This window comes from Rhinolophus sinicus, chromosome 12 (assembly GCF_057876585.1).
Source record: "Rhinolophus sinicus isolate RSI-liver-muscle chromosome 12, RSI-T2T, whole genome shotgun sequence".
Taxonomy (NCBI): Eukaryota; Metazoa; Chordata; class Mammalia; order Chiroptera; family Rhinolophidae; genus Rhinolophus; species Rhinolophus sinicus.
In genome coordinates, this window is record NC_142512.1 from 36,916,948 (window position 1) to 36,931,797 (window position 14,850).

At 53.5% G+C, this 14,850-nt stretch overlaps 3 protein-coding genes across 4 annotated transcripts in view; all 3 read left to right on the plus strand.

Annotated features, from left to right (window-relative positions):
• Nucleotides 1-4,275: 4,275 nt before the first annotated feature.
• HOXB8 (homeobox B8) lies at nucleotides 4,276-6,876 on the plus strand. 2 transcript variants are annotated; one of them, XM_019740697.3, is made up of 3 exons: nucleotides 4,276-4,518; nucleotides 4,799-5,270; nucleotides 6,076-6,876. In XM_019740697.3, exons 2-3 carry the CDS (start codon nucleotides 4,847-4,849, stop codon nucleotides 6,381-6,383), a joined length of 732 nt encoding a protein of 243 aa, XP_019596256.1. In that variant the 5' UTR covers nucleotides 4,276-4,518; nucleotides 4,799-4,846; the 3' UTR covers nucleotides 6,384-6,876. The 2 variants fall into 2 exon arrangements, with proteins under 2 accessions (XP_019596256.1, XP_074175919.1); XM_074319818.2 differs by lacking the exon at nucleotides 4,276-4,518 and having other exon boundaries at nucleotides 4,714-5,270; nucleotides 6,079-6,876.
• A 1,417-nt stretch (nucleotides 6,877-8,293) lies between these two features.
• HOXB7 (homeobox B7) lies at nucleotides 8,294-12,009 on the plus strand. The gene is made up of 2 exons (XM_019740699.3): nucleotides 8,294-9,061; nucleotides 11,162-12,009. Exons 1-2 carry the CDS (start codon nucleotides 8,662-8,664, stop codon nucleotides 11,413-11,415), a joined length of 654 nt encoding a protein of 217 aa, XP_019596258.1. The 5' UTR covers nucleotides 8,294-8,661; the 3' UTR covers nucleotides 11,416-12,009.
• A 2,599-nt stretch (nucleotides 12,010-14,608) lies between these two features.
• The window catches only part of HOXB3 (homeobox B3), a 53,807-nt gene continuing 53,565 nt past the window's right edge, over nucleotides 14,609-14,850 (plus strand). Inside the window, exon 1 of the mRNA XM_074320788.2 lies at nucleotides 14,609-14,744. The gene's annotated coding sequence lies outside the window, so the exon portion shown is untranslated. The remainder of the gene's footprint in view (nucleotides 14,745-14,850) is intronic.

A 14,850-nucleotide genomic window follows, 5' to 3' on the forward strand; every position in this document is an offset into this window, starting at 1 on the left:
CAGTCCTCGTGGGGGGAATGCGTGGGCCTGATTCTGCAGCCCCCACTCTCACCGCCCAGTACAGAGCTTAGGGTTTCCGGGGCCCCAGGGGGCAAAGAGGGGAGAAGAGGGAAGGGCGAGGGAAGAACACTTTGTTGTCACAAATGCTTTAGAGAACGCAATCGGGACTCTCGCCTTTGTTCTTTACACCCCCTTCAGAATCGGACGTCATAAAGAAGCCCCCTGCGCGCGTGCACACACACACACACACACACACACACACACACACACACACACAGGTCCGGCGGGGCCAGACGTCTGGGCGCGGGCAGCCTCTTGATCCTTTTACAGTCCCATTCCACCCTCTCAGGCCTCCTCTCCCCCCACAAAAAGCCCAATTGTTTCTCCTCAGAATTTGAAACAATCGTGTTGGGTTTGAAAAGTGCTCAGCTCCCCCTTTTACGGGTCATAAACGGTGCACTGCTTGGCGGTCTCCGCCAGAACTTAGGGGTTTGAAATGGGGGGGGGGGGTCATACGAGAGAAAAAAGCTTATGGCTTCTTCTTTTTCTCATCTCCACCCCCTCACCTTTTTTTATATAGCTTATCTGCACAATTTCATGAACCATTTCCTGATTTCCGATGCCTTTTCTCTCGCCCGCTCTCATTTCCCTCCCCCCTTTTCTGCCTATAAAGAGTTTCTCCCGCTTGTCGCCTGGCTGGCTGTCTTTCCGAAAAACTGGCCGAGCCGGTGGCGACGGCGCCTTGTCTCAGGATGGCCGCTAGATGGCACCCTTGCTCCACGTGAAAATCCCCGGTGCGGCGGTGCGAGCGCTGACGGCTGCACAGCGCACCTTGGTCGACCCTGAATCTACGAACTGAGCGCTACCAAAGTCATGAATAATTTGCGTGTAATAAAAATATAGGTTTGATTATGGCGTTTCCCCCGTTTTATAGTTTTCAGATGTAGTGGTGCTGCCCCCCCCTCCTGAAATGGACAATTTTTAAAATTTCCCCCAGGAGGAGGGTGACTCAGTGCTTCTTACCCAGTTTCTGTGTTCGGTGGGGCAACAAATGCATGAAAATCGGGAATAGTAGCAGTAGTAATAGTAATTAATAATAATAATAATAGGAATAATGTGTCTAAACAAAAGAGGAAAATTGGTTTGGGAAAATAAGATTTTCCCGGGAGGGGAGCAACAGGAATGTCTGCAGATGCGGGTGAGCAGGTCAGGTGAGAGCGGAGAGCCGAGAGAAAGTCGGCTGTAGAGGAAGCTGCAGGGAAACCTGCTGCGGGGATCGGCTGGAGAGGGCACCCGGTGAGCCAGCCCAGGGGTGGGGTGGCAGTGGGGACAATTTAGCGGGAAATGGATCCGTGGCTTTGGTGGGGATTGGAGGTGCCCAGAGTCGGTGGGGCGGCTCCACTCGGACCAACGCTCCAAGAGCCTTTGTAAGTGTCGGAGTCTGGGCTGGGCGCGCGCCGGGCGACCCAGGCGCGGAGCAGGGACTCCCTGGAACTGCGAGGTGCGAGAAGGCTCGAATATTTCCTCCGTTGTTTTGCGCTCCCCAAGTTGGACCTCTAAAAATATGCGCGTTTTCCGGATGGATGTAGGGAGCAGGCACAGCGGCGCCTGGAAGCAGGAGTTCGGTTCTCCCTGCGGTCCGTTTTTTCTAGGTGAGAGCGCTGGCTCCCTGCGCAAACCTGAGGGACACGGGTCTTCTCGCAGTTTAGCAGCTGGAGGCCTGGACTCGGGGCGTTTTTTCGTTCTGAGACTCGCGCTCTACTCTACAACCCCTTACAAATCTCCCATTTGCTCCTGGCCCAGCCCGATCTGTGCCCCCCATCCGGACAAACCTGCGCGAGAAATAGATTCCGCCCCCTCCTTTAAATTAGCCCGGCCACAGCCTCTACTCTCTTCCTCCAGGAGCGGGTGCAAAGAGGCGAGCGGAGTTTCTCAACTTGAGTTTCTCTAATAAATCTGCGCTCCGTTGGGTGTTTATAAATTATCTCCTCGCTCTTTCTTGTTTTTTCTTATAATAGAAACATTTTCCTTCCATCAGGAATTTCTGGCACGATGTAGGGATGATTTAGAACAAGCCATTGAATTTCTACCTCACCGGTGAGTCCTCAAATCATGACCATAAAATTCCCCGCACTTGATAAAAATGTTCGCTTCGGCAACAACTTAACTCTCTCTTCGGCTGTCTCGCCTCCCTCTGATAATTCAAGACCTTTCCTTTCCTTTCTCTCTCTCTTCCTGTCAGCCTTTCTCTCCCATTCTCCAGATTCACTTTTGAAGGATGGAGTGGCCCCACTGGTAACTTCCCCTTAGGAAAATGATAGTTTCATTTTTACACAGGTTAAGGTGAATGGGATCCCTAAAAAGCACCTCTGCAAACACATAGCAAACCACTCTCCTGAATAAACAATGGATTGAATATATTTGTAAAGCCTCCACCTTTTTGCTAGAAATTTTCTTTCTCTCGCTCCCTTCTTTCTTTCCTTTCCTTCCCTTGGCCAGAGAGCCCCTTCAGGAAGCCATTGGTTTGGACCCTCAGACTGGGGCCTTCTAAAGCCTGGCCACCATCGGTCACTAGGCCTAGTAGGTGAGGAAATGCCACCGGCAGGAAAGCATGGCACCCAGTCACTTCTGTCCTGCAGTCTGTTTCAGGACCCATGTCCTCAGTTCTGGAGGGAGAGCTGGGCTTAACTAAGGGGTCCCCAAGGGTGAGGAGAGAAAATGGGGGACTCTGGCTTTGCAGCATTTAAATCCCCTCTTCCCCAAGGTCAGTTTAGGCAGTGACAGTGGCTCAAAGGACGCTGAAACCGAAAAGGTGCCCCCTTCATACATACACTACGTGCATACACCCGACAGCCTAGGGCAGAGGAGGGTACAGGACCTCAGGCCCAAGGCCAGGCGCCAGAGCCCCAGAGCCCAGCAGCAGCCCCGTTACCCTTCCCTCCCTTTGATGTGCTGACAGACTTGGCGGTGCCCTCTCACCCTAGGGTGCTGTGGAAGGTGTGGAGGACTGGCCTGGGAAGGTTGGGAGTCATTTGGGCTTGGTTTACTGGGTCCCAAGGCCTGGTTGCAGGAGTGGGGTAGCCCAACTGGGTGTCACCCTGTTGGTGGCATCAGGGCCCTCTCCCATAATACAAAGTTGGTCCCCCAAAGTGCTGACTGGGCCCAGGTGCCTTGCAGAGACTGCTGTCTCTATCCCAGCACTCCTCCCCCCACCTCAGGCCAACCGAGGTTGTGAAAAACTGCAGTATCCTCAGTTAAAGGGCGAACTTTGCTGGGTGGTTCACCACTGCCCATTAACCTGAAAGTTTCTTATCCAGTCCTGGTCCCTTCTCAAGCTCTTCCCCACCCCTTCTCCAAAGAAAATCCTTGCTTGTTTGTTTAATGAGGGAAAGTTGGTGAGTGGTCTGGGTTGGGCACAGAGGGGGTGGCTTGGGGGCTCCAAAGATGGGGTGGGGGCAGGTGCCAGAGCTGAAGGAGGCAAAAATCTCTCCGAAAAGTCCGACGAATAACCGATAATCTTTCTCATTTCGGCTTTGTCACCCCCACCGTGCTGCAGTCGGGCGGCGGGGGCGATCGAAGCTGCAGTTTTATAGCTGTAGAGGAAAGAACTCGTAAAATGCTAACAGCTTTTATGCGCTGCGGCATAAACAACAACAGACTCCGGCTTTATTGCGTTTTATAGTTTGTTAAAGAGTTTACAGCCGTTTTTTTGGGGGGCCGGTTACCCAGCCAATTCCCTCCACACGATAGTTAAACCTTTATCAATAATAAGGAAATTGATCATTAAAGCCTTAAATATGACTACCTCGTTTGTTTGAAAATATGTTTAGGAGAGGAAGCTGTATGATTTGATAACTTGTATTAAAATACCAATTACATTTATAGGACCTTTTAAAACTCGGCGCAATTAAACCGTGTTCTTTTACATTTTTCCAAAGCGACCCTGACATTTAAAAAGACTCCAACTGCCTCGTTAAAATCGTGAAATTAACAGCGTGCCTACGCCTGGCGCGTTGTATCTCTGTGTGCGTGTTTTTTTCTGTGACTCCCCCACATCAGTCTTTGGGGGTGGTCTGCGAAGGTATTTGATTTGTTGTGAGGAGAGAGATATCTCATTAATGTAGGTAGTTAAACAGATTTAATCCGTATTCATTCTCTCTCTCACCCCCTCTCCCTCTCCCCCTCTCTCTCCCCCTCGCCCCCTCTCTCTCCCTGGGTGTTTTTTTTTTCTTCCCCTCTTTTTTTTTTTTTCCTCACTCTCTCCTCACTCCCAGGCGCTCTCTCGCTCTAGCTCTCTCTCTCGCTCGCTCTCTCTCGCTCTCACCCTCGCTCTGCGTTCTGTCCGGGAGGAGTACGGAGAAGCCAATAGGATGCGGGGTCTCTAATGGATGCAAATGATCATGAAAAGACAGTGCAAAATATGAAACAACTCATTTGCAGGGAAGTAAATCACCGAAAACTGTTTATGAACTGGCATCCCTTCTTCGAAATGTAAAGCGAGGACCTCTTTAAGTGGCGGTATATTTTTGTTTGGGGGGTGGGGGGTGGGGGGAGGGCGAGCGAGCCGCGGCTGCCATGCAAGCTTAGACTTTTGGAGGCTTCGCTGTCCTTTTCTATTCCTGGAAATCACAAAAAGTGTGGTTGCTTCGAGATCTTCTTCGCCTTTTCTTTCTTTTCTTTTTTCCCCCCTCCTCCCTTTCCCTCTCCTTTCCTGGCGAGGGTGACTAGGAGCCGGCGAATCCGCGTTTTTTTCTCTCTCTCTCCCTCCCTTTCCCCCTCCCCACCCCCTCCCCAACAGCCCCCAACTACAGTCGCCGCCGCCGCCGCCGCCTCAAAATTCAATAAAATGAGCTCTTATTTCGTCAACTCACTGTTCTCCAAATACAAAACCGGGGAGTCCCTGCGCCCCAATTATTATGACTGCGGCTTCGCCCAGGACCTGGGCGGCCGACCCACCGTGGTGTACGGTCCCAGCAGCGGCAGCAGTTTCCAGCACCCGTCGCAAATCCAGGAGTTCTACCACGGGCCGTCGTCGCTGTCCACGGCTCCCTATCAGCAGAACCCGTGCGCCGTGGCGTGCCACGGGGACCCCGGCAACTTCTACGGCTACGACCCGCTGCAGCGGCAGAGCCTGTTTGGTGCGCAGGATCCAGACCTGGTGCAGTACGCCGACTGCAAGCTCGCTGCCGCCAGCGGCCTGGGAGAGGAGGCCGAAGGTTCAGAGCAGAGCCCGTCGCCCACCCAACTCTTCCCCTGGATGCGCCCGCAAGGTGAGCTCGCGGAGGGGCCGGTGGGACGCGAGGGAGACCCGAGGGCCCGAAGCTGGGCAGGGGGCAGGGCAGGCCGGGGCGCGTTTCCTCCAGCTCCTGAAAGACGTGCCTGCTCTGTTCAGATGGCCTCCCACTTCTTTCCTTCCTTCCTTCCTTCCTTCCTTCCTTCCTTCCTTCCTTCCTTCCTTCCTTTCTTTTTTGTATCCCTTGAAGGAGGGTCGCTAAGCGACATTTCCTGAATCCATAAACCCCTCACCCCGCCTTACTTTTCTTCCTCTCCCCCTCCTTTTTTTCCCTTTTACTGTTTTATGGGGGGTAGTGGAGAGAGGGTGGTGGGAGTAGGGGCGCTCAACTTTTGCACTTCTCAATTGCTTTATAGTTTAATTACCCTGAAGAAACTTTTCTTCTGGGGTAGAGGCTCTGGGGGCTTTTCGAGGTGGGTCCATTCGTCCCCATCACGGCTTTTTTATTCTTATTTTTCCCCTCCTTCACATTCGTCCTTCTAAAGTTTATGGCACTTTTAATAGATTTGAACCACCCCCACCCAACTCTGGTGCTGGTTACCAGGGGAGGGGGCTCCCCCTTTCTGACTCCCTTAGATCCAGTGGTGTCTGATCCTCCTCCCCTCCCCCTCCCCCGCTGACCGCGGCCTCCTAGCGCCCCCACCCCCGCGCGGGCATAGAAGGTCCCCTGCCCTTATTATACTGGTCTCCTAGGCTGGTTCACGAATCTTCCAACCTTCTCCGTCTCTGCCCCCTCCCCCACTCTCCCCTCCCCTCTGTCTCGCCCTTTCCCCCATTCCCAGCAGCCGCCGGACGCAGGCGAGGCCGACAGACCTACAGCCGCTACCAGACCCTGGAGCTGGAGAAAGAGTTCCTATTTAATCCCTATCTGACTCGCAAGCGACGGATCGAGGTATCGCATGCGCTGGGACTGACAGAGAGACAGGTCAAAATCTGGTTCCAGAACCGGAGGATGAAGTGGAAAAAAGAGAACAACAAAGACAAGTTCCCCAGCAGTAAATGCGAGCAGGAAGAGCTGGAGAAACAGAAGCTGGAGCGAGCCCCGGAGGCGGCAGACGAGGGCGACGCGCAGAAGGGCGACAAGAAGTAGGCTCCAGCTGGGACTGCCAGGGCCGCGGCCGCCCTCGGGCCGCGGGTGCCCCGACTGCGCCGCCGTCGCCCGCCCCCGCCCGAGAGAGCTCTGGTCCCGGGGGTCGGCCCGGAGCCTGGCCTCCCACCGCTGCGTCCCCGCCGCGCCAGTCCCCGCTAGTGGTAGTATCTCGTAATAGCTTCTGTGTGTGAGCTACCGTGGATCTCCTTCCCTTCTCTTGGGGGCCGGGGGAAAGACAAGGATTGTAAGCAAGGACTCCCTCGCCTAGCGAGGGTGAGCGGCTGCAGCTTGGCTGAGCCCCCCCCCCCGCCCCCGCAAGCCCCCGCCCCGTGTAAAAAGCCTCCTTGTGCAATGGTCTCTTTTCCTTTGAACGTGCTTCTTTGTAATGACCGAGGTACCGATTTCTGCTAAGTTCTCCCAACAACATGAAACTGCCTATTCACGCCGTAATTCTGTCTCCCTCTCTCTCTCCTCTCTCCTCTCTCTCTCTCTCTTCTCTCTCTCTCTCTCTCTCTCTCTCTCTCTCTCTCTCTCTCTCTCTCTCTCTCTCTCTCCTTCTTCCCCATTTCTCTCCTCCCACCCCTCTCTCCCCGCTGCCCTCCCTAGCTCGCTGGCTTTCTCTCTAGCTTCTATCTTTTCCTCCGCCCACCCCCCTTTGGTTTGACAATTTTGTCTTAAGTGTTTCTCAAAAGAGGTTACTTTAGTTAGCATGCGCGCTGTGGGCAATTGTTAAAAGTGTTCTTAGGTTTACTGTGAAGAGAATGTATCCTGTAACCGTGAATTGCTTTACTGGGGGGAGGGAGGGCTAATTATCTATTTTGTTGTTCCTCTATACTTTGTTCTGTTGTCTGCGCCTGAAAAGGGCGGAAGAGTTACAATAAAGTTTACAAGCGAGAACCTGAGACTGGCCAGGCCCGCGCTCCTCATTTGCTCCCGGTGCCTTGCAGATCCGGGGGGAGCCGGTCACCGAGATCCTGCGCCCGCCAGACCAGGCCGCAGAGAGGAGGGGGCGGGGGCTGGAGGCAGGTGGTGCTAGTCCCTTGGCCCAGGGACGCAGGGGGTGAGGGAGGCGGCTGCGCGTGATTGGAGGAAAGAGGAACGAGGGAGGGGAGCCAAGAGAAACCCCCTCCCTTCGCGTTCCGAGGCTGCCTGGCCCTGGAGACCCGGCGCCCAGGCCACGCTGGAGAGACGCGCCTGGGCTGGTGGCTACATCCCCGCAATCTTCCCCTTTGTTTCTGTGTGCCCTCTCGTGTGTTTCGGGGCGGGGTAGGGGGCGATAAAGGTGGAGTGCAGGCCTGCTGAACAAGCTTAAGCTTATATGTTTTTATTTTGCCCGGGACTCTGGGGGGGGGGGGCGGCAGGAAGAGAGGTGAGATGCTCTTCCCCGCCTCTCCCTCTGAGACTTGGCCACCTTTGCCCGGCTCCGGCTCGCCGCCTTCTTTCATTCGCTTCCCTGCTTCTCCGGCAGCCGCTCCACGGAGGCATCCGCCTCCCGGAACCAGGAGAGCAGCTTACCCGGCCGCCCCCCTCCCTTCCTTTCTCTTCCCACCTACCTCCACCCCCTTCCTTTTTTATTTTCAAACCTTGTTTTTTTTCTCTAATTTTAGTCACCAGAAACCGCAGCATCCCACGCCTGTGGGCTGGACCCCGCGTCTCTAGGAGCACCCACGAAGCCTGGCTCCTTCCCTGCCAGTATGTCTGGGGCACCGAGAAAGAGCCTGACGCCAGGCTCACCTAGAGAGAACTGGGCCGAGTTCTCTCGGCCCAGCCAGACCGAACTTGTCCGGATTAATAAAGACCTGACCTGCCCGCACCCACCTGCCCCGTTGCGTGCAATCCCTGCGTTTGTTTCTCGCTGGGTAACGGGCTGGGGAGGAGGGGTGGGGGCGACAACACGGGTCGCTTGGAGGTTATTTATTTTACCTTCCACTCAATCCCTTCCTCCCCAAATCTCGCCTGCAAGCTGCCTCCAGCCCACGGGGTTCGACAGCGGCCCTTGAGCCCCCAGTCCCAATACACAGGGCTTGGCTTCCCCCATTCATTATTGATCATATTTTATAAATCTAACGCCACACAATTTTTTCCACATTACCGGGAGCCGTGGGGAGGCTGCCCGGCCATTGGCGGAGGGAACGTCACGAGGGCGGGGTCACGTGGTCCAGAGAGGAAAAAGGGGGTCCTTTTTGGTGTAAATCTGGACTCTAATTCTGTAATATATCAAGGAATCTCGTAAAACCGACACTAAAACGTCCCTGCCTACAAATCATCCGGCCAAATTATGAGTTCATTGTATTATGCGAATGCTTTATTTTCTAAATATCCAGCCGCAAGTTCGGTTTTCGCCACCGGAGCCTTCCCCGAACAAACTTCTTGTGCGTTTGCTTCCAACCCCCAGCGCCCGGGCTATGGAGCGGGGTCGGGCGCTTCCTTCGCCGCCTCGATGCAGGGCTTGTACCCCGGCGGGGGGGGCATGACAGGCCAGAGTGCAGCCGGCGTCTACGCGGCCGGCTATGGGCTCGAGCCGAGTTCCTTCAACATGCACTGCGCACCTTTTGAGCAGAACCTCTCCGGGGTGTGTCCCGGCGAACCCGCCAAGGCGGCGGGCGCCAAGGAGCAGAGGGACTCGGACTTGGCGGCCGAGAGTAACTTCCGGATCTACCCCTGGATGCGAAGCTCAGGTAACGCCGCGCACCGAGCCGTCCCAAGCCGCAGTGGACCGGGCACATTCCCCGGAAGGCGCCCCCTTCCAGGCCAAGTGCTCCTTTCGGCGTCCACAGTGCTCCGGGTAGGAGGTCAGCCCTAGGGACGAGGCACCCCCTTGGCCTGCAACCCGGCGTGGCGCCCCCACCCCCATTTTTGCTTGGTGCTCTCAGGCTCGCTCTGCTTCCCGGCGGATCTCTCACCGCCGACGCCGCGGCGCTCGGAGCCCCCAGCTCGCCCCCCACCCTTCCTCCCGGCCTTTTAGCTTTAAATATTTATCAGCTGCGCCGGCACGGGCTGGAGACGAGGCCGTTTGTCTTGCGGAGGAAGGCTGGGGTTTGCAGAGAATAGCCATTAGGGTCTCCCCCCTCCTTTCTCCCTTCCTCCCCCCGGGGATCTCAGCTCTGGGTGTGTCCCCCAGCCCCAGCTTGGATAAGGTCTGAGGGAGGGGGCCGCAGCTCTAAGCAATTCTCCCCTCCCCCTTCCTTCCCAGCCAACCCGGCTCCCCCATTATTCCCTTCTGGACAATTAGAGGTGGGCTCTCGAGGCCCGGGGGGAGGAGGGGGTATGAGAGATTAGGACCCAGCCAGGGACAGAGAGCCGGAGAGGCAGGTGGAGAGATGAGTCTCCTGACCCCCCAGTGAACTTGGGACGGGGGCGGCAGAACTAGAGAAAGAGGCAGACACCTCATGGTCCTACAACTGGCTTCCTCAGGTGCCCTTCCTAGGGCTCCTAAGCGCCCCAGGAGAACTGGCCAACAAGTTTACAGGTATCATTCCAGAAGCGTGAATGTCCTCTTGCGGGAGTCACTAGGACTTTATAGAGTGAAATCAGGAGTTAGAAAGTGCAGGCCACTGAGCCAGCTGCTGTTGGAACCTCAAGAGACCAGGGGTTCCATGGGGTCTCCTGACAAGCCTGTCCCAGGCATCCTTCTTAATGCTGCCCTGGGCTCGGGGGCCAACCCCCAGGTCCAGAAGACCCAAGACTCATGGTCAGAGGCTCCCAGTCCAGCCAGGGTTGAGGACCAGGAGAAGCCCAGCTCTTATGCCATCGGTATTGGTGGTCACGGTCCCCATTACCTGCTCCATAATTCAACTGCCTTTCCAGTTGATTTATCAAAGACCAAATTTTTCTGCTCGTAAACATTTCAGCTTGGCTTTTATCTGACTTGAAATTAGGGCCCCTCCTCCCTCCTCCCACCTGCTTCCCTGGAGGACTGGCACCAGCACTTCCCCCAACACAACCTCCCCAAGGATCCTCAGGATTTCGGGCCTAACCTGGGAAGCTGAACCCTGCCCTTCAGCCCCCACCAGTCAGATACTTCATGTTCCACTCTAACCCATGTTGCTGTCTCTCCTCTCCCCCTGTGCCATCTGAGAGGCCCAAAGATTGCTTTGGAGAGCTGGGTTATCTTGGCAGGTAGGCAGGCAGGACAGCCTGGCTTTGTCACAACCTCAGCCACTCACTGGAAAATAGTTATCAGCCAAGGAAATCTGCAAATTCTCACCTCCTCCTCACGCCACAACAGGCTGACAGGGCTGGACGGGAAGACTTGTGGAGGGATGGTGGGTGGGTGTGAACAACTGGACCTGTGAGAGTCCTTTGTCTCCTTTTCTTTGGGGGAAAAGCACACAGACACTAGAGCTTTACTCCAGGGTCACTTACATGCTTTCCATTGCCCCCTACCCCAAAGACCATCAGAGGCAACATCCAAGAGGGGAGGCGTAGGATCCCTGGTCCTGAGGGTGGTGGGAAGATTAAGTTCCCTTAATCCTACATACACCCCTTAGACGCTGGGCCTTTAACAGCCAGCAGATTAGATGTGGGTTCAGAAGCCCTAGGCTAGAAGACTTCTTGGCTAAAAAATGGGATTATTTGCCTCTCAGGAGGCCTGTAGAAAGGTCTTCGTACTTAAGGAAGAGGCCTGGCATAGGCTGGGATATGGAAAGTGGAAATTTGGTTTAGTGGGACAACGGGCTCTTCCAACCACTGACTCCAAAATCGCACACAGAGGGAGATGGCATTCTTGTGGGTTTCCCCCCACGCACTGATTTTTCTTCTCTAAATACTATGAGCAGGGACCGACCGTAAACGAGGCCGCCAGACCTACACGCGCTACCAGACCCTGGAGCTGGAGAAAGAGTTTCACTACAACCGCTACCTGACCCGGCGGCGGCGCATCGAAATTGCGCACGCGCTCTGCCTCACCGAAAGACAGATCAAGATCTGGTTCCAGAACCGGCGCATGAAGTGGAAAAAGGAGAACAAGACCGCGGGTCCCGGGGCTGCTGGCCAGGACAAGGCTGAGGCAGAGGAGGATGAGGAAGAGTGAGAGACAGAGAAAGGGTAGAGGAAGAGAGATGAAAAAAGGAGAGAGGGAGACGCCCAGCTCTGAGAACTGAGAACCAGGAAACTCAAATCAAATAGGGGGGGGGATACCTATTTAAATGGAAAGCAGTTAATTTTTTTTAAGAAGGTGAAATTTTGGTTTCTTAACACTGAAAAAAAAACTACCTATAGAAAAGTCCGCAGGGTTTGTTTTATACAATATGGGAAGGACATCATCTACCTGTTCTGTAGCTTTCTGGAATTTGCCTCCCCTTTTCTATGTTGCTATTGTAAGGTATTTGTAAAATCTTGCTGTTTTGTAAGCTTCCCTTGTTTATTCTATCTTTGTGGTCTGTGGGTCTGGACTAACGTGTGTTGTTCCCTCGCCTTCCTGAGCCCCCACCTTCCCAGTAGCCACGCTGAAGGGGCCTTAGGGAGCCCCAAGGACCCACTGGCGAGCTCAGGTCCTCTCTGTGCACCTGGCTGGCCCCATGCTCCTTGCTCCTGCCGACTCCTTTGATCCTCTTTACATTTTATGTGTATCTGAAGAATGGAGAAATAAAACACAATTTAAAATATAAATGGATGCTCTATTTTCTCTGTCTCCCTAAGGCTGGAAAGGGGTCACGGTTAGCCATGCATCCCAGCAGTCAGCACTCAGCTCCAACTTCTGCCGCTGGTCCAGTTCTTACTGGGCTGGGGTCTTCTCTTTTTACTGGTGCCCCTGCTCTGGTGGCTGCCAACTAGAGAACCCTATCATACACATACACATTCCCTTAGCATTCTTTTATACTGACAAACGCAAATGTACACAATCATACATATTTACAGGTTGATATCACACATAAATGTACACATTGTCACATACAGTCACAAAGAAACACCCATATTCATATGTTCACAAATACACATACAGGCATTTATACATCCCAACACCACGCCCAGACACATGCATTCACATTTACACACACAAGTAAACACACGTTCACACTCACTCAGACTCACACATAGCAATGTACATTCACACATTGGCTGAAAAACACACAGATTCGCATTTGCCCCCAAGTAAACACATCCATGAATCCACATGCTCACACACATTCACCAAACCAAACCAAACTAAACCCCCTCAGCTTGACAAACTTCCTCAACCTGGCTTTCAAGCTAGGCTGGGGCTTAGTCGTGCCGCTGGTGCACAAACAGCTGAAATGCAAAGTACTGGGCCCCATACGGAGGAAGAGCGAAAGGAAGGGGAAGGTGACCACCCAAATCCACTCCCGCTTCTTGGGCGGCTTTGGTCAGAGGCCAGGCCGGCAGCAGAAACCTCAGGGAGGCCCAGATAGGCCTCCAACGCCAGGGCGCTCCCGGCTGCCCCGCTCATTCGGCAAGTATTTTCCGTAAGAGCTATTCGGTTATTTTATTTCCACTTATTTTACTTTCATTTATTTTAATTCATCTATTCTAAATTAACACAGTGACCTAAATAAAACTTTAAAATAGGGGGAAAAACAGCCCCGAGAGCGAGAGCCTGAGCAGTGCGAGTTTACCGGTTCGTGTGGCCGCTGCATCCCGGCGCTCTGAGACGACCGCGCCGCCCGCCCCGGCTCAGCCGGCTTCCTCCGAGTCTTTCAGGCGGCTCTCCGAGCTGCCGGCAACCTGAAATCTTTTTCCGGAGTACAGAGAAAGAGAGAAAAAGAAAAACATTTTGGGGGATGTTATTTCGTTTCGTGAATTTGGGCGCCAGTAGCTCAATTCAAAATACGGGACTATTTCAGGGGACCTGGAAACACGACATAAATTTTGTTGCTCTTGTGTTGCTTTTGCTCCCAAAACACTCCCGATTGAGGGATTAAAAACCCGGAAGTTGGTGTCTACACAGCTAGACCTGCGGAGCTGATTTTTAGTATTTATTCGATTATAAACCCTGGATTGTTTAAATTTAAAGAACAGCACCGGACAGAATGGGGGAAGAGGGTTGCAAGGGAAGCACGTTTTAGAATCTGTTTAATTTGAATTTGTAAGTAAAAGGCCCTTAAACCAGCAGTTTCTCCTTTAATGACCGAAAAACCCCCTGGAGAGCTCATGGAATTGTCATTGGGAACCCCGGTATGCCCGCATTTGGGCGGACGAGGCAGGGATCCATCCGGCTGTAGCCTCCTCCAATTTCTGGGGTGCAGAGGTGAGAATCCAGTTACTACATTGTCCACTTTGGCCTCCATCAGGGCCACCTTTCCGCCCGAGGCGTAAACTAGGCCTTAGGAGAGCTAGGGGGCCCACACCTGCAATGCTGCAAGCCTCACAGGTGGGGTCCCACCATCAGTAGGGTTGAGAATAAGGGGGGAGTTCTGAGGAAAAGAGGGGGCACTGAAGCTTTCATTTTGCCTTGACGCAAGTGGCAACGCTGGACACCAGCTGCTGCTGCCGCCGACTCACCCCCAAATTGGCTTAGAATGGTACTCGTGCGGAGGATTTAGGGTGAATTTTTACTAGAAGATGTGACAGAACGCCAGTGAGAATAGGGAGGTTCGGAAAAGAACCCACTTTCCTCGCTGGACCCTTGTGGCTCCTCCGCCTGATTGCCTGCACCCCAAATCTCACCGCTTCTCAGATTGGGGTTTCCCCAAAAAGCGAGAAGGAGAAGAAAAGAAGATGGCGACTGAGAAAAGGGTTGCTGGTGGAGCAGCCATGAAGAAATGCAATAAATTCCTTGTTGTTTTATGAAAATTTACAACTTTGTGATAGAAGTTTATGAGTGGTTGAATCCAGCGATTGGCCGGCGCTGGTCATGTGGCTGGGCGATCGTGAACATGAACTTTTTATCATTTCCCTGGTGGTTATAATGCAGCATTCTTTTGGACACCACACCTAGGTCGGAGCACTGTCGTCCTTTAGGGCTCCAGCCTCTTGATATTTTTATACTTCAGTATCAGCTCGATAAAGCAAAAGAGAGAGAGGAAGAGAGGGAGAGAGGAAAGAAGAGAGAGGGGGAAGGAGGGGTGGGAATTACACAAAAGGGAGAACCAAAAATAATTTTAATTCCTAAGTTAATTTGCTTGCTGATCTGGGATTTTAGTCATCATGGAGGGTAAATGGACAATCTGCCCAGGATCGCAGCCTGATACCATTTTTCAAAACCAGAACTTACTACATTTTCTATGCAAATATCAGAAAAGCGAAACACCCTCTCTTCCAAGTCAGAGAAGGGGAAGCGACGGCTCTCAGGTTGGGACAATATTATCTGGAGGATGAAGAAGAAACCGAACGCTCTTTTTTTTCTCCTCCTTCCTCCCCACCCCTTTCAATCGGAGGAAAGAAACCCCAAGGTCTGCAAAGGTAAGGGAGATTCTACAATTCTCATTCTTTCGCCTTGATTTTGTAGGGGGTGGGGCTTGGGTTTGTCTCCCTCCTCCCCCCGTCCAAGACGGGGCTGAACCCCACC